Source organism: Haemorhous mexicanus, chromosome 5, assembly GCF_027477595.1.
Source record: "Haemorhous mexicanus isolate bHaeMex1 chromosome 5, bHaeMex1.pri, whole genome shotgun sequence".
NCBI lineage: Eukaryota > Metazoa > Chordata > Aves > Passeriformes > Fringillidae > Haemorhous > Haemorhous mexicanus.
In genome coordinates this window covers 75,323,743-75,344,945 of record NC_082345.1, presented here as the reverse complement: position 1 = coordinate 75,344,945, position 21,203 = coordinate 75,323,743, and the positions used below count along the sequence as shown (strand labels likewise).

At 63.7% G+C, this 21,203-nt stretch overlaps 2 protein-coding genes across 2 annotated transcripts in view; one reads left to right on the top strand and one right to left on the bottom strand.

Moving 5' to 3' along the window:
- Positions 1 to 13,765, bottom strand: part of SHANK3 (SH3 and multiple ankyrin repeat domains 3) — a 162,654-nt gene extending 148,889 nt beyond the window's left edge. The window contains exons 1-4 of the mRNA XM_059847948.1: positions 13,762 to 13,765; positions 12,411 to 12,511; positions 11,178 to 12,245; positions 6,378 to 6,602 (exon numbers count right to left, since the gene is read on the bottom strand). Coding sequence (XP_059703931.1) covers positions 6,378 to 6,602; positions 11,178 to 12,245; positions 12,411 to 12,511; positions 13,762 to 13,765 — 1,398 coding nt within the window. The remainder of the gene's footprint in view (positions 1 to 6,377; positions 6,603 to 11,177; positions 12,246 to 12,410; positions 12,512 to 13,761) is intronic.
- Positions 13,766 to 17,400: 3,635 nt separating this feature from the next.
- Positions 17,401 to 20,381, top strand: LOC132328139 (acrosin-like). Its single transcript, XM_059847906.1, has 5 exons — positions 17,401 to 17,770; positions 17,887 to 18,150; positions 18,382 to 18,653; positions 18,820 to 18,965; positions 20,009 to 20,381. The coding sequence occupies exons 1-5, from the start codon at positions 17,700 to 17,702 to the stop codon at positions 20,372 to 20,374; spliced, it is 1,119 nt and encodes a 372-aa protein (XP_059703889.1). The 5' UTR covers positions 17,401 to 17,699; the 3' UTR covers positions 20,375 to 20,381.
- Positions 20,382 to 21,203: the final 822 nt, after the last annotated feature.

Here is a 21,203-nt window from a genome sequence, read left to right as displayed (position 1 = left end):
GGGCCATTCCCAGCCGCATTCCCGGCGATCCCAGGGACTGGCTCACCTGGCAGGAGAGTCACGGGCCGGGCTCACAGCGCTCCCTCCTCATCCACCTGCGGGGGACAGAGGGGACACGTCAGAGAATTCCCGGGAACGGCAGCGCTGGGAATGAGGCCGTGGGCACCGCGGGTGGCAGGAGGGTGGGAATGGGAGAATTCCCAGAAAAGGGACAGCAGGGACAGGGAAGGGCACCTCTGGTGTCACAAGGAAATCAAAATTCCGAGCTCTGAGAATTCCTGACACATAAACCCATCCTCATCCTGAGAATTCCTGCCACAGGAGCCCATCCTCATCCCGAAAATTCCTGCCACACAAACCCATCCTCATCCCGAGAATTCCCACCACAGGAGCCCATCCTTATCCCATGCTGTCCCAGTGAGAGCCCCAGGGAACATCCCAGGGATCAGGGAGAGGGATAATGGATGCAGGAACCCGGCTCAGCGGGAACCATGGATGCTTCTTCTGCCCTGGATCAGTGGGATAATCCAGCTCCAATCCCACCCTGGATCAGTGGGACCCTCAGCTCCAATCCCACCCTGGATCAGCGGGATCCTCAGCACCAATCCCACCCTGGATCAGCGGGATCCTCAGCACCAATCCCACTCTGGATCAGTGGGATCCTCAGCCCCAATCCCACCCTGGATCAGCAGGATCCTCAGCACTGATCCCACCCTGGATCAGCGGGATTCTCCACTTTTCCCTCCATGGATCAGTGGGATTCTGCAGCACCAATCCCACCCTGGATCAGCGGGATCCTCAGCACCAATCCCACCCTGGATCAGTGGGATCCTCAGCTCCAATCCCACTCTGGATCAGTGGGATCCTCCTGCACCTATCCCACTCTGGATCAGTGGAATCCTCAGCACCAATCCCACTCTGGATCAGTGGGATCCTCCAGCACCAATCCCACCCTGGATCAGCGGGATCCTCAGCACCAATCCCACCCTGGATCAGCGGGATCCTCAGCACCAATCCCACCCTGGATCAGCGGGATCCTCAGCTCCAATCCCACCCTGGATCAGTGGGATCCTCAGCACCAATCCCACCCTGGATCAGCAGGATCCTCAGCTCCAATCCCACCCTGGATCAGTGGGATCCTCCAGCACCAATCCCACCCTAGATCAGTGGGATCCTCAGCTCCAATCCCACCCTGGATCAGCAGGATCCTCAGCTCCAATCCCACCCTGGATCAGTGGGATCCTCAGCACCAATCCCACCCTGGATCAGCGGGATCCTCAGCACCAATCCCACTCTGGATCAGTGGGATCCTCAGCTCCAATCCCACTCTGGATCAGCAGGATCCTCCTGCACCAATCCCACCCTGGATCAATGGGATTCTCCACTTTTCCCTCCACGGATCAGTGGGATTCTGCAGCACCAATCCCACCCTGGATCAGTGGGATCCTCCAGCACCAATCCCACCCTGGATCAGTGGGATTCTGCAGCACCAATCCCACTCTGGATCGGCGGGATCCTCAGCACCAATCCCACTCTGGATCGGCGGGATCCTCAGCTCCAATCCCACCCTGGATCAGTGGGATCCTCAGCACCAATCCCACCCTGGATCAGCGGGATCCTCAGCACCAATCCCACCCTGGATCAGTGGGATCCTCCAGTCCCAATCCCACTCTGGATCAATTGGGATTCTCCACTTTTCCCACCCCAGACCAGTGGGATTCTCCAGCACTGATCCCACCCTGGATCAGTGGGATCCTGCACTTTTCCCACCCTGGATCAGTGGGATTTTCCAGCACTGATCCCACCATGGATCAGTGGGATTCTCCATCTCTCCCACCCTGGATCAATGGGATTCTCCACTTTTCCCACCCTGGATCAGCGGGATTCTCAGCACCAATCCCACCCTGGATCAGCGGGATTTTCCAGCACTGATCCCAGCCTGGATCAGTGGGATTCTCCAGCACTGATCCCAGCCTGGATCAGTGGGATTCTCCAGCACTGATCCCAGCCTGGATCAATGGGATTCTCCACTTTTCCCACCCTGGATCAGCGGGATCCTCTCCCGGCTCACTCCCAGCCTCCCCTCGGTGCCACCAGCCCTGAATGTCCCCACAGGGGTCACCCCCTTTCCTTCCTCCCCGGGGCCAGCGCCCACCTCCAGCCCGGAAATTCGGGAAGGGCATCCAGGGAATGGGAACATCCAGGGAGCCTCTGGGGCCGCTGGCCGCCGCCAAAGCCGCGCTCGGGGCGGGCGCTGAAATGGCTGCTGGTTCTTCGGGAATTAAAAATGCATGGCTTGGGAATTCTCCGAGCGCCGCAGCTGCTGCGAGCCGGGGAGGGGGGAAAAGGGGGGAAAAGGGGGGAAAAGGGGGGAAAAGGGGGGAAAAGGGGGGAAAAGGGGGGAAAAGGGGGGAAAAGGGGGGAAAAGGGCCGTGCCCAGGGCGCCCTTTGTGCCCCAAAACTCCTGGAGCGCCGCGCAGGTGCCTGGCCGGAATCCCGGGAATGTTTCCCAAGGTCTCCTCCTTCCTGCACCTGGAAAAGCCGCGGCTGGTGTGGAAAATGAGGCTGGCGGAATTCCCGAGGGGCCGGAGCGGCCGCGGCTGCCGCTGTCACCGGCCAGGCCAGCTCAGGGGACACTCCTGGGGACAGGGAAGGGACACCGGGGATTGTGTGGGACCTATGGAAAGGTTCCTGGGAATATCCAGGGAATGCTCTGCCTGCAGGGACATCCAAGCTCCCCGAGCGAATCCTGGTTTTGGGATGAGGGGAAACACCCCCACAGGCTCCTTCCCACCGGGAACACCCCAAAATCCCGGAATTTGGCTGCTCCGGAGGGCTGGGAGCAGCCCAGGCCTTCCCAGCCTGAGCTTCCACAAAACACAAATCCCAGGAAAACCCAAAACAGGAGGGAAGAGCGGCCAGAGGGCGAGGAGAGCTCACAGGAAGGGGGAGGAAAAGGTGGAATTGCCGCCTCGGGATTTGGGAGAGGAGAGGGGAGTGAGATAAGAGCCGTGACATCCTGAGCAGGAGCGGAAAATCCCGTGGGATCCGGCGCTGAAGGGGAGGAGGAAACGCTTCCCTGCCTGGCAGGAAGCGCCAAGGAGAGAATTCCCGGCCGGATCCAGAGGTTCCAGAGGGGGAGGCGCTCCCGGGGGGGCTCCGGGGGTCGCGGCAGCACCGGGAGGGATTTTCCTGCTCTCCAGCCCTCCTTCAGGGCTCAGGCCAGGCCCGGCTGGAATTCCAGCCCCGGGAATGCGCATCCAGCGATTCCAGAGAGATGGGATGCCGGCAGGAGGAGATTCTCCTCCTGGGAACGGGCGGGAGAAGATTCCGGAGTTTTTCATTGGCCCCAATAAATTCAACTCGGCACAGGGAATGAATCGTGCCGGAGATCCGGGAGGTTGGCAGCCAGCAGGATCCCAACCCTGGCGTTCCCAAAGATCCTGGGATTCTTGTTCCCAGCCCAACCCTCAAATCCCAAAGGATCCTGGGTCTTGGAATTCTTGCTCCTATCCCAACCCTGACATTCCTGAGGATTCTGGATCCTGGAATTTTTGTTCCCATCCCAACCCTCACATTCCCAAGGATCCTGGGATTCTTGTTCCCATCCCAACACTCACATTCCCAATGGATCCTGGGATTGTTGTTCCAATCCCAATTCTCACATTCCCAAAGGATCCTGGATCCTGGGATTCTCATTCCCATCCCAACCCTCAAGTCCCAAAGGATTCTGGGTTTTGGAACTCTTGGTCCCATCCCAACCCTGACATTCCCAAAGGATCCTGGGATTCTCATTCCAATTCCAACCCTCAAGTCCCAAAGGATTCTGGGTTTTGGAACTCTTGATCCCATCCCGACCCTGACATTCCCAAAGGATCCTGGGATTCTTGCTCCCATCCCAACCCTCACATTTTTCCAGGAAATTCCCGGGGAGAAAAAAAAAAAAAAAAAACAAACCCAAACCAGTCCCAGTTTTTCTGGGAAAACCAAACTCATCCACGAATCCGGAAAAATCCTCACTCCCGCTGCCGTCCCACTGTCCCCAAGGTCACCGGGGCTGGCGGTGACACCAGGGAGCGCTCCGGGCTCTGCCATCCCAAGGGGACCCCCAGGGACCCTCCAAAGGATCGGGAAGGGCCCCGCAGGGCTCATCCCGGATTCCCGGGCTCTCCGGGAGCTGCAGCCGCAGTTCCAGGCGGGAGCATCCCGGGCAGGCGGCCGCGGGGCCGGGAAGGGCCGCGGGCGTTTCCTGCGGGACGGAGCGGCCGCCCCGCGGCGCTTCCGGCCATTCTTGCCGCTCCCCGGAGGGGTTCCAGAAAAAGCAGAGTGATCCCGGCCTGGAAGCTGAAATCATTCCCAAAAAAAAGGCAGGAATGCCAGCCCTTCCCCAGGGATGGGGCGGGAGCCAGCCCAGACCCCAAACTGCTCTCTTGGGGTTTTTGGTGCCCGGCACCGAACCCGAACCCAGCGGGGTCTCCTGGGGCTCTTAATCCCGGCGTGAAAATTCCTCCGGAATTTGGGATGGGATTCCCAGGGAAGTGTTGGGGACACTGGAGGTGTCCTGGGAATTCCTGGATGTGGCACTCGGGGGTCTGGGTTGGGGACAAGGTGGGGACCAGGCACGGGTTGGGGTCGGAGACCTTGGAGGGATTTTCCGGCATAAACAGCTCTGGGATCTGGGGTTCTGGAATTCTGAGGTTCTGGGATTCTGGGAATATGGGATTCTGGATTGTGAGATTCTGGGATTATGGGATTCTGGGGTTTTGGATTCTGGGGTTCTCAAATCTAGGGTTCTGGATTTTGGGATTATGGGTTTCTGGGATTTGGATTGTGGGATTCTGGGGTTCTGGGATTGTGAGCGTTTGGAATTTGAGATTCTGGAATCCTGGATTGTGGGATTTTGGGATTTGGGGATTCTGGGATTGTGGGATTCTCAGGTTCTGGATTCTAGGATTGTGGCACTTGGATTTCTGGGATCCTGAGTTCTGGAATTTGGGGATTCTGGGTTCTGGGATTCTCAGGTTCTGGGATTATGAGGTTTTGAGGTTCTGGATTCTGGGGTTCTGGCATTTGGATTTCTGGAATCCTGGATTCTGGGATTTGGGGATTCTGGGGTTCTGGAATCCTGGATTCTGGGATTTGGGGATTTGGGGATTTGGGGATTCTGGGGTTCCAGAATCCTGGATTCTGGGATTTGGGGATTCTGGGGTTCTGGAATCCTGAATTCTGGCATTTGGGGATTCTGGGATTTGGGGATTCTGGTGTTCCAGAATCCTGGATTCTGGGATTCCCGGGAAGTGCCCCCACAGCAGCATCCCCTCCCAGCCGGGGCTGTGCGGGGCCGTGACCCCCAGCCCCACTGTGGGGTGCAGGGGGAGTTTGTGGGGCGCAGGGGGCATCTCTGGGGTACAGGGGGAGTTTGTGGGGTGCCCACCCTGGCCCCAGCCCTGCCAGCGCTGCGCTGCCACCCCCGGGCCCCGCACGGCCCCGTTTGTCCCCGAGTCACACGCCAGGGCCACCCCGGTGTCACCGAGCCGCCAGGGGCCCTCAATATTTCATGAGAGAGGAATCGGCCGCTCCCTGCTCGGGTTACCCCAGAGCGCGTCCCTGCTGTCCCCAGCGCCAGCCGGGCGGCCTGGCCAGTGCCACCCGCTGCCACCTGCTGCCAGCCACTGCCACCACTGACACCTGCTGCCACCCCGCCTGGCATGGCCACCCGCTGCCACCCACTGCCACCCCGCCTGGCACAGCCACATGCTGCCACCCAGCCTGACCAGTGCCACCCTCTGTCAGCCACTGCCACCCGCTGCCACCCGGCCTGACCAGTGCCACCCTCTGCCACCCTTTGTCACCCACTGACACCCACTGACACCACTGCCACCCTCTGCCACCCTCTGCCACCCACTGACACCACTGCCACCCTCTGCCACCCGGCCTGACCAGTGCCACCCTCTGTCAGCCACTGCCACCACTGCCACCCTCTGCCACCCAGCCTGACCAGTGCCACCCTTTGTCACCCACTGACACCCACTGACACTCTCTGTCACCTGCTGACACCCAGTGCCACCAGGCATGGCAGTGCCACCCTCTGAAACCCTCTGCCACCTGCTGCCACCACTTCCACCAGGTCTGGCCAGTGCCACCCTCCGCCACATGCCATCACCCACTGCCACCAGGCCTGGCCACTGCCACCCTCTGCCACCCTCTGTCACCCACTGCCACCCTCTGTCACCTGCTGACCCCCAGTGTCACCAGGCCTGGCCAGTGCCACCCTCTGCCACATTCTGCCACCAGCTGCCACCCAGCCTGGCACCCACTGCCACCACCGCCCCCGCTGTCCCCAGGGCTGTCCCCTGCCCGCGCTGCGGGACTGTCACGGCGGTGGCACCGCGGGCCCGGCCCACGCGGGCTCCGGGCGGAGCCGCCTGCCCCCGAGCCGTGCCCGTTGTCACAGTGACAGCGGTGACAGCGGTGACAGAGCTGCGCTGCCTCCGGGAGTGGGATGGTGGCAATTTACTCTTTGTGCTCCTTTTAGCTGCGGCCTCCCGCTCCTGCTCCGCCGTGCCGGGGGGAGGGAACTCGGGGAGTCGGGAATTCGGGGACTGAGGGATTCGGGGATTCGGGGATTTCAGGGGAATCGGGGAATTGGGGGATTCAGGGGAATCGGGGATTGAGGGGTTCAGAGGATTCGGGGGATTCGGGGATTTCAGGGGAATCAGGGAATTGGGGGATTCAGGGGAGTCAGGGGTTGAGGGGTTCAGAGGATTCAGGGGATTCGGGGATTTTGGGGATTCAGGGATTTCGGGCAGTCAGGGAATTGGAGGATTCAGGGAATTTGGGGGATTCAGGGGTTCAGGGGAGTCAAGGATTGAGGGATTCAGAGGATTCAGGGAATTCGGGGGATGCAAGGAATTCAGAGATTATGGGCAGTCAGGGATTCAGCGGATTTAGGGAACTCGAGGGAGTCAGGGAATTCAGGAGATTTGGGGGTTCAGGGAATTCAGAGATTCAGGGGAGTCAGGGGATTTGGGGAGTCAGGGGATTCAGAGGATCTGGGGATTCAGGGATTCGGGGAATTCCACCCCACGGGTCCCCACTGCATCCCACAGCTCCTCGTGGTCCTGGAGCCCTGGGAGGAGCTGGAGCAGCACATCCCAGGGGGCATGGAGCAGGAGGAGGATGGGACCCTGTCCCCGTGCTCCAGCTCCGAGGGAATTCAGGGATTCAGGGCATTGAGTGGAGTCAGGGGATTGGGGGATTCGGGGGAGTCAGGGAATTCAGGGATTCAGAGGTTCAGGGGAGTCAGGAAATTTGGGGATTCAGGGGATTTGGGGATTCAAGGGAGTCAGGGATTCAGGGAATCTGGGGACTCCACCCCACGGTCCCCACTGCATCCCACAGCTCCAGCTGGGAAGAGCTGGAGCAGCACATCCCAGCGGGCACGGAGCAGGAAGAGGACAGGACCCTGTCCCTGTTCCCTGGCTCTGCCCATCCCAATTCCCAATTTCCCTCCCGTGCAAAGAAGGCCTGGGGCTCTCCAAGGACCCTCCAGCCACGGCTTTTCCCTGGAAAACCCGGGAGCAGCCCCACTGCACCACGAATCCCTGAGCTGCACCCCAAATCCATCACAGCCAGAGGGGAAGGGAGAACAGAATTCCTCTCTGGAATACAGGAGAGGGGAAGGGGAGAACAGAATTCCTCTCTGGAACAGAGGAGAGGGGAAGGGGAGAACAGAACTCCTCCCTGGAATACAGGAGAGGGGAAAGGGGAACAGAATTCCTCTCTGGAATACAGGAGAGGGGAAGGGGAGAACAGAATTCCTCCCTGGAACAGAGGAGAGGAGAAGGGGAGCCCAGGCTGATCCCTGGAATACAGGAGAGAAGGGAAGGGGAGCCCAGGCTGCTCCCTGGAATACAGGAGAGGGGAAGGGGAGCCCAGGCTGCTCCCTGGAATACAGGAGAGGGGAAGGGGAGCTCAGGCAGCCCCCCTGGAACACGGAAAGAGCCCGGGCTGCATCCCTGGAACACTGGGAGAGGGAAGGGAAGCACAGGATGGCTCCTGGAACACTGGGAGAGCTCAGGCTGCTTCCCTGGAACACTGAGGGAGGAGAAGGGGAAGCCCAGGCTGCATCCCTGGAATTTGAGAGGGAAAGGAGAGTTCAGGCTGTTCCCTTGGGATGCAGGAGAGGGGGGAAGAGGAGCCTGGAACACGGAGAGAGGAAAGGGAAGCGCAGGATGGCTCCTGGAACACCAGGAGATGACAAAGGAGCCTGGGCTGCTTGCCTGGAACATTGAGAGGAGAGGGGGAGTCCAAGCTGCTCCCTGGAACACTGGGAGAGGCCAGGATGCTTCCCTGGAACACTGGGAGGTGGGAAAAGGGAAGCCCAGGCTGCGTCCCTGGAAACCGGGAGAGGAGGGGGGGAGCCTAGGCTGCTCCCTTGGGATCCAGGAGAGGGAAAGGGAGCCCAGGCTGCTCCCTGGAACATGGGAGAGGAAAAAAGGGAGTCCAAGCTGTTCCCTTGGGATACAGGAGAGGGGGGAAGAGGAGCCTGGAACACTGGGAGAGGAAAGGGAAGCACAGGATGGCTCCTGGAACACTGGGAGGGGGAAAAGGAGCCCAGGATGGCTCCTGGAACATTGGGAGAGGGAAAAGGGGAACCCAGGATTGCTCCTGGAACACTGGGAGAGGGAAAAGGAGCCCAGGATGGCTCCTGAAACACTGGGAGAGGGAAAAGGAGCCCAGGATGGCTCCTGGAACACTGGGAGAGGGAAAAGGAGCCCAGGATGGCTCCTGGAACACTGGGAGAGGGAAAAGGGGAACCCAGGATGGCTCCTGGAACACTGGGAGAGGGAAAAGAGGAACCCAGGATGGCTCCTGGAACACTGGGAGAGGGAAAAGGAGCCCAAGCTGTTCTCTTGGAATAGAGGAAAGAAGGGAAGAGGAGCCTGGAACACCAAGAGATGGGAAAGGGAAGCACAGGCTGGCTCCCTGGAAACTGTGAGAGGAGAGGGGGAGTCCAAGCTGCTCCCTGGAACACTGGGAGAGCCCAGGCTCTTTCCCTGGAACACTGAGGGAGGAGAAGGGGAAGCCCGGGCTGCTCCCTGGAATTTGAGAGGGAAAGGGGAGTTCAGGCTGTTCCCTTGGGATGCAGGAGAGGGGGAAGAGGAGCCTGGAACACGGAGAGAGGCAGGAAAGGGAGCCCAGGCTGCTTCCCTGGAACACCGAGAAAGGGAAAAGGAGCCCAGGGTTCTTTCCTGGAACACCGAGAGAGGGAAAAGGAGCCCGGGTTTTCCCCTGGAACACCGAGAGAGAGGAAGGGGAGCCCAGGCTGCTCCCTGGAATACAGGAAAGGGGAAGGGGAGCTCAGGCAGCCCCCCTGGAACACGGAAAGAACCCGGGCTGCATCCCTGGAACACTGGGAGAGGGAAGGGAAACACAGGATGGCTCCTGGAGCACTGGGAGAGGGAAAAGGAGCCCGGGCTGCATCCCTGGAATACTGGGAGGTGGGAAAGGGAGCCCGGGCTGCATCCCTGGAATAGAGGAGAGGAGAGAGGGAGTCCAAGCTGCTCCCTTGGAACACTGGGAGAGCCCAGGCAGCCCTCGCTGGAACACTGGGAGGTGGGAAAGGGAGCCCGGGCTGCATCCCTGGAACCCTGAGGGATGGGAAAAGGAGCCCGGGCTGCATCCCAGGAATGCAGGAGGGAGGAAAAGGAGCCCGGGCTGCATCCCTGGAACACTGGGAGGTGGGAAAGGGAGCCCGGGCTGGATCCCTGGGATGCAGGAGGGAGGAAAAGGAGCCCGGGCTTCATCCCTGGAATGCAGGAGAGGAGAAGGGGAGTCCAAAATTCTCCCCTGGAATAATGAGAGATGGGAAAAGGAGCCCGGGTTGCATCCCTGGAACCCTGAGGGGTGGGAAAGGGAGCCCGGGCTGGATCCCTGGAATGCAGGGCCGGGCAGAGGAGGCCGGGCCGCCCCCCCGGCCGTGTCCCCTCCCCGCACTCGCGCTCCACACGTGCCTCGCCGCCCGCACGTGGTGCCGTGCGGGGGAGGCAGCGCTGGGAATTTTTAGGGGCTGGAAATCTCGGCAGAACGTTCCGTAGTGTAGGGCTGCTCGGCGCTGGGAGCGCTCCAGAGCCGGTTTGGGGGGGTTCGGGTGGCTTTGGGCTGTTTTGTGTCCCCGTCCCCCACCCCCAGAGCACGAGCGAGCAGCGCAGCAACAAACACGGGGGGCTCGGGCGGGGGGGTTCACGCCAGATTTCCCACGATATTGGGAATATTCAGGAATTATCCACGGGCTGGGATGCTTGGGGTTTTCAGGCTGCTCGGCGACACCAAAAACGCCCAAAATAACAGCGGTGCCCCATCCCTGGGAGTGCCCAAGGCCAGGCTGGAGCAACCTGGGAGGGTGGAAAGTGTCCCTGCCCACGGATGGGGATGAGCTTTAAACTGCCATCCGCCTAAAGCGTTCCAGGATAATTTTCCGGGAATAAAAGGCCCCTCCTCGGTGCCTCTTTTGCCCCTTTGGCCTCGCCCAGGGCTCCCGGGCAGGTGCAGGAAGCACAAGGAGCCCCTCGAGTTATGTAAGAGCAGCTCTGAGGAGGAATTTTGGGAATCTGCCGCCTCCATCACCCACAGGACAGGAGGGCAGAAGTTTTTCGGGAAGTTTATCCAGGGAAAACCCAGAGGGGACCTGCACCTGCTCAGCTCTGGAGTCTCCTTCCTCAGACCCGGGCTGGGAGGAGCAGAGAGGGGTAAATTCACCTTTCCCGAGACATCGGGGGGCAACTTCACCAGCTGAGGCCCAGGCAGGATCCCAACCCCACCCACGCCATAAATGCCATGAACGCCCTGCTCGGGGCTGCCCGGCACCCCCGGAGTGCCGGGAACGGCTCCCGACCCGGGACAGCCCGGCCCGGCAGAACTCCCTGCGCAACTTCAGCTCCCGCACCCAGAAAATCGGATTTCTGAGGGGAGATCCACCCAATCCCGCCCAAACCACGACCGGGGGAGCCGCAAAACCAACGCCAGGCCCCGGCCAGAACGCCCCCACCGCCACCCCGAACTCTGCCGCCGGCTCCCATTCCCGGGAACATCCGCCCCCAAATTCCCGGCACGAGCCCACGGCTGCCAGCTCCGAGCACGCCCCGTTCCCGTTCCCCGCTTTTCTCCCCCCAAACCCGCCGCGCTCGGCTGCCCACGCGCCCCGGGCACATCGCAGCCCCCGCTGCCCGTTCCCAGCTCCGCGGAAAGCCGAGCCTCGGCCTCCCCCCCGCCCATCCCCGCCGCTCCCGGGGCCGGCCCCGCTCCCGCCCGCCCGCCGAACGCCCCGGGGGCACCCCCGGCCCGCGGCCCCCGCCCCCGCGCACCGCGCAGCATCCCCCGCGCTCCCGCCCCCAACCCCCGGGCCGCGCATCCCGCGCCGCCCGCCTCCCCCGCTGCCTCCCGGTGCCTCCCGGTGCCTCCCGGTACCTGCGGGGCTGCGGGCGGCGCGGCCCGAGCCACCATCGCCGCGGCGGCCGCCGGCGGCGGAGCGGGGCGGGAGCGTTGCGGGAGCGTTGCGGGGCGGGGGCGGCGGCGGGGCCGGGCGGGGAGCGGCGCGCACGGCGGATCCCCCGCGGGCTCGGCCCCCGCCGCCGGCAGCGGGGCTCAGTTTTAGGAGTTGTCATGGCAACGGCCAGCCCGGTGCGCACGGAAGGGGCGGGCGCACGGAAAACTTCGGCGGCTCCGCGGGGGTCCCGGTACCCCCCGAGCTCCCGCTGATCCCCCTGTTCTTGCGCACACCCCCCCTCCCGGACCCCCCGTTTCTCGGCGTCCCCCGGCACCTCCCGTCCCTCCCCGCCCGCCCCGCGGGGTTCTCCCCCCCCCGGGATGAGCCGGGGGGCGGGGGGCAGCGCCGACCCCCGCGCCGGGCAGCGCGAGCAGCGCCTCTCCCTCCTCGGTGTCCCCCGAGCCCCCCGAACCCCGGGGCCGACCCGCCCGGTGACCGGGGGCGAGGCACCGGCACCGCCCCGGCCCCTCGTGGGGCACCGGGCGCTCCCGCCCCGCCGGTCCCGGCCCCACAGCCCCGCTGGGGAGCGGGGCAGCGCCAGCCCCGCGCTCGGGGGGCGGCCGGACCCCCCGGGCCGGCCCGGTGCCGTTACCTGGCTCGGTGCCCCTCTCGGCCGGCCGCCGCTCCGCTGCTGGCGCCCGCGGGGCCGGATCCCGCAGGAAACTCCCGGCCCCGGCGGCTCCGCTCGGCCCCTTTCCTGCCAGGAAGGGACACCCGGCCCCGCCGGCCACCGCCCCCGGCCGCCTCCTGCCCGGCCAGGGGACAGCGGGGACAGCCCGGGGGACAGCCAGGACAGCCCAGGGGACAGCGGGGACAGCCCAGGGGACCCACCGGGACAGCCAGGACAGCCCGGGGGACTCACCGGGACAGCCAGCACAGCCCAGGGGACAGCGGGGACTGCCCGGGGCTCCCCTCGGCCGAGAGGCACCGCCAGTGGGGACGGGGCACAGGGGGCACAGGCAACTGCGGGTGACAGGGGGATGTGGCGTGTCCAGCTCTGGGGTCAGTGCCCGGCTCCGGGACGTTTGGGGTCAGTGCCAGCTCTGGGGCCAGTGCCTGGCTTTGGGGTGAGTGCCAGCTCTGGGGCCAGTGCCTGGCTTTGGGGTGAGTGCCAGCTCTGGGGTCAGTGCCTGGCTTTGGGGTCAGTGCCAGCTCTGGGGTCAGTGCCTGGCTTTGGGGTCACTGCCAGCTCTGGGGTCAGTGCCTGGCTTTGGGGTGAGTGCCAGCTCTGGGGTCCTGGGGTCAGTGTCAGCTTTGGGGTCAGTGCCAATTTTGGGGTGAGTGCCAGCTCTGGGGTCTTTGGGGTCAGTGCCAGCTTTGGGGTCAGTGCCCGGCTCTTGGGGTCTCTGGGGTCAGTGCCTGGCTTTGGGGTCAGTGCCAGCTTTGGGGTCAGTGCCAGTTCTGGGGTCAGTGCCCGGCTCTGGGGGTCTCTGGGGTCAGTGCCAGCTTTGGGGTCAGTGCCAGCTGTGGGGTCAGTGCCAGCCCTGGGGTCTCTGGGGTCAGTGCCAGCTGTGGGATCAGTGCCAGCTCCGGACGCTCTGCCCGGCCCTATCGGGAGCGCAGGAAACACCTTGGCGGGACCGGGATTGTCCCTTCCTGCGGGACCCGGGCGGGGACAGACCCGGCACGGGGACAGAGGGACACGGGGACAGGCGGTGCCCTGGCTGTGGCGCTCGCGGTGGCACTGCCCCGGCCAGGCGTGGGTGGGGACACAACGGGGCAGTGCCGGAGCTGGGCGGCGACAAGGGGACAAGGTCACAGCTCCTGCCGGGCACAGGGCCAGCTCACAGCACTGTCACCCTTGGCACGGAAGGAGGGACTCACCCCCTCCCACACCGCTGCCCGCCCTGCCTGTCCCCGTGTCCCCTCCCCTTGTCCCCCGCGTGTCCCCATCCCCCCTTTTCCTGTCCCCTCTGCGTGTCCCCATCCCCCTTTTCCTGTCCCCCCTGGCTGTCCCCATCCCCCCCTTTTCCTGTCCCCCCTTTTCCTGTCCCCATTCCCTTTTCCTGCCCTCTCCGATGTCCCCAAGACCTCCCTGCCCTGGTGTGCCCCTCCCGCTGTCCCCTGCCCTCTCACGTGTCCCCTCACCTCCTTTTCCTGCTAACCCCGTGTGTCCCCATGCGTGTCCCTCTCCCCCTATCCTGTCCCCATGCATGTCCCTGTCCCCGTCTGTGTCCCCATCCCCCTCAGCTGTCCCCCCACCCTGTCCCCACGCATGTCCCTATGCGTGCAGGAGCTCAGGCGTGTGACAAAGCCACACAGGGCAGTGCCACATGCCAGAGCCCCCGACTGCCACCCTCCCTCCTGCCGCAGCCCTGCCCAACAATTGTCCCTGCTTTTGTCACCAGAGCTCAGGGACAGAGGGGACAGAGGGGACACGTCCACCCCTGGCAGCTCTCCAGCATTCCCGGGGATCTGTGTCCCTTCCTCCTCTGCCGTGTCACCGTTGTCACCCCCGGCTCGGGAGCAGCGCCCGGGTTTGTTCTTTGGCCTGGTTCCGATCCAGAGGTTTCACGGGGATTTTTGGGGTTTTTTACCTCGGGGAGGGGAAACGTCCCGGATTTCCTCCAGGAGAGCCGAGGAGGCGCCGCTCCCCGCAGGCTGCCCTGTCCCCCAGATCCCAGGAGTTCTCAGAGGGGCCGGGACAATTCCGTGGGCCCAGGGCACTGGGAACAAATCCTACTGGGATGGTGGGAATGGGGCCGGAACCCCACATGGGAGTGGGATTGGGAATGGGATGGGGAATGAGATTGGGAGTGGGATCAGGAAATGGGGACCAGGATGGGGAATGGGAGTGGGAATGGGATCAAGAATGGGATCCCTCTGATCCCCCTGGATCTTTCTGGGCACACAGACAGGGCTGGCAGCTCCCAGGAAAATCCCCCTTCCCGTATCCTGAGTTCCAACTCTGAGAATTCCAGGTGTTCCCTGGGCACCCGGCTGGGGAAGGGCCAGGAAGCATCCAGGCAGGATTTGGGAAAAATCCAGGCAGGGCCCAGGAGAGGTCCGGGCAGGATTTGGGAATGGTCCAGGAAGGTTTTGGGAAAAACTCAGGCAGGCTCTGAGCAGGATCCAGAAAGGATCCCAGGCCGGACCTGGGACAGGATTTGGAAGAGATCCAGGCAGGGTTTGGGACAGGACCCAGGCAGGGTCTGGGGAAGTCCCAGGCAGGCTCGGCTCAGGCTGCAGGGCTGGCTCAGGCTGTCCCCTCACCTGAGCAGGTGACACACACACAGGGACAGAGCCCGTGTCCCTTCACAGCCAGCTCCACACTGCCCTGAATGCCGGGGAAAACCCCATCCAGCCGCTCCCTTAAATCCCGGGATAACCCCATCCACCTGCACCCATAAATCCTGAGATAACCCCATCCAGCTGGGATAACCCCAAAAATCCTAGGATAACCCCATCCACCTGTGCCCCTAAATCCAGGGATAACCCCATCCACCTGTGCCCCTAAATCCAGGGATAACCCCATCCACCTGCACCCCTAAATCCCGGGATAACCCCACCCAGCCAGGATAACCCCATCCACCTGCACCCCTGAATCCTGAGATAACCCCATCCACCTGCACCCATAAATCCCGGGATAACCCCATCCACCTGCACCCCTGAATCCTGAGATAACCCCATCCACCCGGCACCCCTAAATCCCGGGATAACCCCATACACCTGCACCCCTAAATCCCGGGATAACCCCACCCAGCCGCTCCCCTGGATCCCAGGTTGGATTTTAGGATGAGGATTTTCCCCCGGGGGCGCTGCCCAGGCTCCCCAGGGAATGGTGACATTCCCAGAGCTCCGGGTGGGATTTCAGGGTGTCTGCGCAGGGCCAGGAGTTGGATTCTGATCCTCTCGGGTCCCTCCAGCTCAGGATTTCTGTAATCCCGGGATTCTGCCCCAAAACGGGGAGGAGGGACCCGCCCAGCCATGGATTTGCTGCCACCTAGAGCGGGCACCGGAGCAGGAACCTCGGGAAGTTCGGGGAATTCCAAGCCCCGCACCCGGCAGGAACAACCTCCCAGCGCCGGGACCTGCCGGCATGGAAAGCAGCTCTTCCCGAAAGGATTTGGGAATTCTGGCCGCCGCCAAACTCCTGGCACCAGGGATGCTGTGCCCGTTCCAGGCTTCCCCAGGCAAGGAAAACCTGGAAATGCGGGAGAGAATCCGCCAAAAATCCCTCCTGGGACGGGGTGGGAATGGTCGGCCCGGGGGAGAGGAGGCTCAGGGGGACTTTAGCCGTGGATAGCAAGATGGGAAAAGAGGGAAAAAATCTTCTCAGCGCTGCCCAGTGATGTCAGAAATTAAAATAAAACACCCCAAAACTTAAAAAATCCACCCCAAAACACCACCAGGAACACAAGAAATCAGCACAGGCACACGGAGAAATTGTGGGATGTTCAAAATCCTCGGGAATATCCAAAACCCTGCATGTGCAGGATTTAGGGGTGCGGCTGGATGGTGGGGTTATCCCGGGATTCAGGGGTACAGCTGGATGGGGTTATCCTGGGATTTAGGGGACAGCTGGATGGGGTTATCCTGGAATTTAGAGGTGCGGGTGCATCTGGATGGGTTTGTCCCGGGATTTAGGGGTACAGCTCCCTGGGGTTATCCCGGGATTTAGGGGTGCAGGTGGATGGGGTTATCCCGGCTGGATGAGTTTGTCCCAGGATTTAGGGTCCGAGCAACCCCCGGGATTAGCCCGGGTGATCTGCAGCCTGAATCCCCGGTAATCCCGGGCCAGTTCCTGCCGCTCCCGGAGCGTCCCCGCATCCTCCCCCTGCTGCTGGCGCCGCCCGAGGCGCAGATGGAGCGCAGCAGACGCCGTCTGTGGGAAGTGGCGTCGGGAACACGCCCGGGGACAGCTCCAGCTGGCGCCTGCGGGGTGGCAGCGGCTGCGCGGGGACATCCCGGAGCCATCTGTCACCTGCAGCCCGCCCAGAACCGCCCCCAGCCCCGGAGGTTTCCGTGGGGAGCGATCCCGGTCCCAGGGGGGGCAGGGATGGATTTGGGATCAGAGATGGGACCGGGGAGCGGCCCTAAAGGGACACAAATCTTTGGGATCGTGGAGCGGCGGTGACAATGGAGCTGTCCCTGAGGGGACACAAATCTTTGGGATTAGAGCTGGGGTCAGGGACCAGCAGTGACAATGGAGCTGTCCCAAAAGGACGCAAATCTTTGGGATCAGAGCTGAGATTGGAAAGCAGTGGTGACAACGGAGCTGCCCCTGAGAGGACACTAATCTCTGGGATCGGGGAGCAGTGGTGACAATGGAGCTGCCCCTGAGAGGACACTAATCTCTGGGATCGGGGAGCAGTGGTGACAATGGAGCTGTCCCTGAGAAGACACTAACTCTGGGGTCGGGGAGCAGTGTGACAATGGAGCTGCCCCTGAGAGGACACAAATCTCTGGGATCGGGGAGCAGTGGTGACAATGGAGCTGCCTCTGAGGGGACACAAATCTCTGGGATCGGGGAGCAGTGGTGACAATGGAGCTGCCTCTGAGGGGACACTAATCTCTGGGATCGGGGAGCAGTGGTGACAATGGAGCTGCCCCTGAGAGGACACAAATCTCTGGGATCGGGGAGCAGTGGTGACAATGGAGCTGCCTCTGAGGGGACACAAATCTCTGGGATCGGGGAGCAGTGGTGACAATGGAGCTTCCTCTGAGGGGACACAAATCTTTGAGATCCAGGAGCAGCAGTGACACCGGTTCTACCCCCGAGGGGACACAAATCTTTGGGATCAGAGCCGGGACTGGGGGGCAGCAGTGACAACGGAGCTGCCCCTGAAGGGACACAAATTTTGGGATCGGGGAGCAGCGGTGACGGCGGAGCTGTCCCAAAGGGACACAAATCCCCGTGGGCCAGCCCCTCCATGGCCGCTCCTCCCCGATCCGACCCCTCCCTGCTGCAGGAACCGCCCCGGTCCCCGGGGAGCCGCGGCTGCCCCGTCCCTGAAGTGTCCGGGGCCGGCCGGACTCCGCGGGCACGGCGGGAGTTGGCCCTGCCCTGCCACGGGTGGCACCCGTCACCGTCGTTACGGTCCCTGCCACCCGCACCGTTCCAAGGTTCCAGCGCCCTGTGACCTCACTTCGGTCCACTGGCACCGGAGGTGACAGCTCTGCGCTGGCTCTGCCGCTTGCGCTGGTAGCGATGGCTTTGTTGTGGCTGTTCGTCTTGCTTTTCCTGGCCAAGCCCGTGGGGGGCACCTGGGACACCTGCAGGTCAGTGACCCGGGGACACTCGGGGACACTCGGGGGTTCCCTGGCCCAGAGGAGCCCCTCGGGGTCCCTGTCCCTGCTGTCCCCCGAGCAGGGCAGTGATGGCTGTGTGCTTCCAGAGGCACCTGCGGGCTCCGGCCCATGGCCTTCGACCACAGCTCCGTGGTTGCTGAGTATTCCCAGGACAACGACTACGACTCCTTGGATTCTTCCGATGGCACCGCCGAGTACACGGATAACTCTGCTGGGGTGCACCCGGGGGCCTGGCCTGGTGTCATCAGCGTCCAGGCCACCTGGGATAATGGCACCTGGCACATGTGCTCGGGGGCACTCATCCACCCCCAGTGGGTGCTCACGGTGGCTCACTGCTTCGCCAGGGCTGGGTAAGGACGAGCAGGGACAGGAGTGTCCCCACAGCGGGGACAGGGGTGTGTCCAGAGCTGGAACAGGCATGTCCCCACAGGAGAACCCAAAGCAGGGACAGGGGTGTCCCCAGAACAGGGTCAGGGATGTCCCCACAGCGCAGGGAGGTGCCCGGAGCAGGAAGGGAATTGTACTGCCGCAGTCACGGGCTCTGCTCCCTGTCACCCCTCTGTCCATCTCCTGCTCCCCAGGGACATCTCCAGGTGGGAGGTGGTGATCGGGGCCACCGATCTGAGCCAGCCGGGCCCCGAGGCCCAGCTGCGCCACATCCAGACCCTGGTGGTGCACCAGCACTACGACCCCCGCACGGCCCGGAACAACATCGCCCTGCTGGAGCTGGACCAGCCCGTGGAGTGCAGCGACTACATCCAGCTGGGCTGCGTGCCCGACCGCTCCCTGGCGGTGTCCGCGCTGAAAACCTGCTACATCGCGGGCTGGAGGAACACCCCGGACAGCGGTCAGTGCCCGCCCGGGGCAGGCCCGGGCCCAGCCGCGGGCACGCGGCCCCGGGCAGGGTCGCGGCGGGCCGGGGGCTCGGCGGGGGCACGGCCCGGGCCCGGCCCGGGGGCTCGGCCCCGAGCGCGGGGCTCTGCCCGGGGGCCGCCGCTCAGTGCCCTCTGTGCCCGCAGCCCCCAGCCCACGCCTGGTGCTGCAGGAGGCCAAGGTGCGGCTCATCGACGTCCAGCTGTGCAACAGCAGCCGCTGGTACGGGGGGGCCGTGCACCCCCAGGACCTGTGCGCGGGGTACCCGCGGGGCGGCATCGACACCTGCCAGGTGGGGCTGGGCCCAGGCTGGGACAGGGACCCTGAGCCCAGCATGGCCCCGTGGAACCCCCAGAGCCAGCACAGGGACCCTGAGCCCCCCTGGGCCCTGTGGAACCCCCAGAGCCAGCACAGGGACCCTGAGCCCAGCATGGCCCCGTGGAACCCCCAGAAGCCAGCACAGGGACCCTGAGCCCACCCTGGGCCCCATGGAACCCCCAGAGCCAGCACAGGGACCCTGAGCCACCCCGGGCCCCGTGGAACCCCCAGAGCCAGCACAGGGACCCTGAGCCACTCTGGGCCCCATGGAACCCCCAGAGCCAGCACAGGGACCCTGAGCCCAGCATGGCCCCATGGAACCCCCAGAGCCAGCACAGGGACCCTGAGCCCACCCTGGGCCCCGTGGAACCCCCAGAGCCAGCACAGGGACCCTGAGCCCAGCATGGCCCCATGGAACCCTCAGAGCCAGCACAGGGACCCTGAGCCACCCTGGGCCCCATGGAACCCCCAGAGCCAGCACAGGGACCCTGAGCCACCCTGGGCCCCATGGAACCCCCAGAGCCAGCACAGGGACCCTGAGCCACCCTGGGCCCCATGGAACCCCCAGAGCCAGCACAGGGACCCTGAGCCCAGCATGGCCCCATGGAACCCCCAGAGCCAGCACAGGGACCCTGAGCCCAGCATGGCTCCGTGGAACCCCCAGAGCCAGCACAGGGACCCTGAGCCACCCTGGGCCCCATGGAACCCCCAGAGCCAGCACAGGGACCCTGAGCCACCCTGGGCCCCGTGGAACCCCCAGAACCAGCCAGGCCCCAACCATGGCCGGGCCCCGTCTGGGCCTGGCCCGGTGCCCTCCCAGCCCCATGTCCCCAGCACTGACGGGTGTCCCTTGCCCATCCCCGTGTCCCTGCCCAGTGTCCCCTTGTCCCCAAGGCTGGCACTGTGCCCCCAGAGCCTCACCATGGCAGCCCAGCCAGGATGGCAGCTCTGGAGGGGTCGGGTTGGGCCGGGCGGGCCCAGCCTGGCACAGCCCCTGACCCCTCTCTCCTCTCGCAGGGGGACATCGGGGGTCCCCTGGTCTGCAAGGACAACACCGGTGACTACTTCTGGCTGGTGGGCCTGGCCAGCTGGGGCAAGGGCTGTGCCGGGGCCAAGAGGCCCGGGGTGTTCACGTCCATCCAGCAGTTCCACACCTGGATCCAGGTGCAGATGGGGCTGCTCCCGCCAGAAGCTGACGCTGCTCCACCGGAGCCCTTCCCGAGCCCAGAGGAAGAGTCCGAGGGAGACTTGGAGGATGACATGAATCCCAACCCGGATGACTCGGAGGATTACTCGAAGGTTTCATTCCAACAACAGATCCTGGGGAAATTCCTGAACCTGCTGCTGGAGCTCCTTCAGTTCCTGAAGGGAGAGAAAGCCTGAGCAGCGGGATGAGCTGATCCAGTTCTGGCAAGCATTCCCAGCCTGGGCCGTGGCTGTGGGGCCAACCCAGCCCCGGTGCCCAGGGCTGCTGTGCCCTGCCCACGCTGACCCCTGCGCCCACCCCGATGGTGAATCCAGTTTGTGCTTCAATTACAGTTGTTCCTGTTCCGTTAGCCATGGTGTCCAGTTCAGTCTTCTGGGAAAAACAAGGATGGGACAATCTGGGGGGAAAGGGCGGGGTTGGGTCTGGTTTGGGGGAGAGGGGGGACAGCCAGGGAAGGGAGGGGAGGATGGGCCTGGAGGTTGGGAGAGGGAGAAACTTCTCCAGCCCAGGTTCCCAGCAGAGCCTCAGGTGTGCCAGTCCCGGGAAAAGTCCTTGAGAGGGACAGCAATGGGGACAGCTGGAGCTGCCATCCCGGGATCCTGTGGAGAGGCTGGAAGTGCCACCCTGAGCTGCTGCTGCTGCCACCCAGGGCTGTCCCCTCTGTCACCAGCTCGTGTCTCTGAGGCTGCCAGATCCCATCTCATGCTCCTGCTGTAGGAGCAGGACCCAAGCTCTCCTCCGGGGGTCCCGGCAGTGGCACCAGAGGAGCGGGCAGGGATAAATCCCAGGAATTCCCCTGCACAGGAGGCAGAGCTGCCCTGGGCTGTGCCCAGCCCTGAACGGAGACCACAGTGTCTCCTCCCTGGGGACACTCCCGAGCTGCCCAGAGGCCATCCCGTGTTCTGCGATGTCCCTCCCTGGGGACATTCCCCGCTGCCCCATCCCGTGCCTGGCACTGCCACTCGGAACTACAACTCCCAGCGCGCCCCGCGGCCCCGTGGCCGC

What these genes read in the sequence shown, in the direction of transcription:
- LOC132328139 (XM_059847906.1), top strand. Translation starts at nt 17,700, where the DNA reads ATGGCTTTGTTGTGGCTGTTCGTCTTGCTTTTCCTGGCCAAGCCCGTG. An exon ending in GGCACCTGGGACACCTGCAG is followed by an intron (nt 17,771 to 17,886) that starts GTCAGTGACCCG and finishes GTGTGCTTCCAG; the next exon opens with AGGCACCTGCGGGCTCCGGC. An exon ending in CACCCCGGACAGCGGTCAGT is followed by an intron (nt 18,654 to 18,819) that starts GCCCGCCCGGGG and finishes CTGTGCCCGCAG; the next exon opens with CCCCCAGCCCACGCCTGGTG.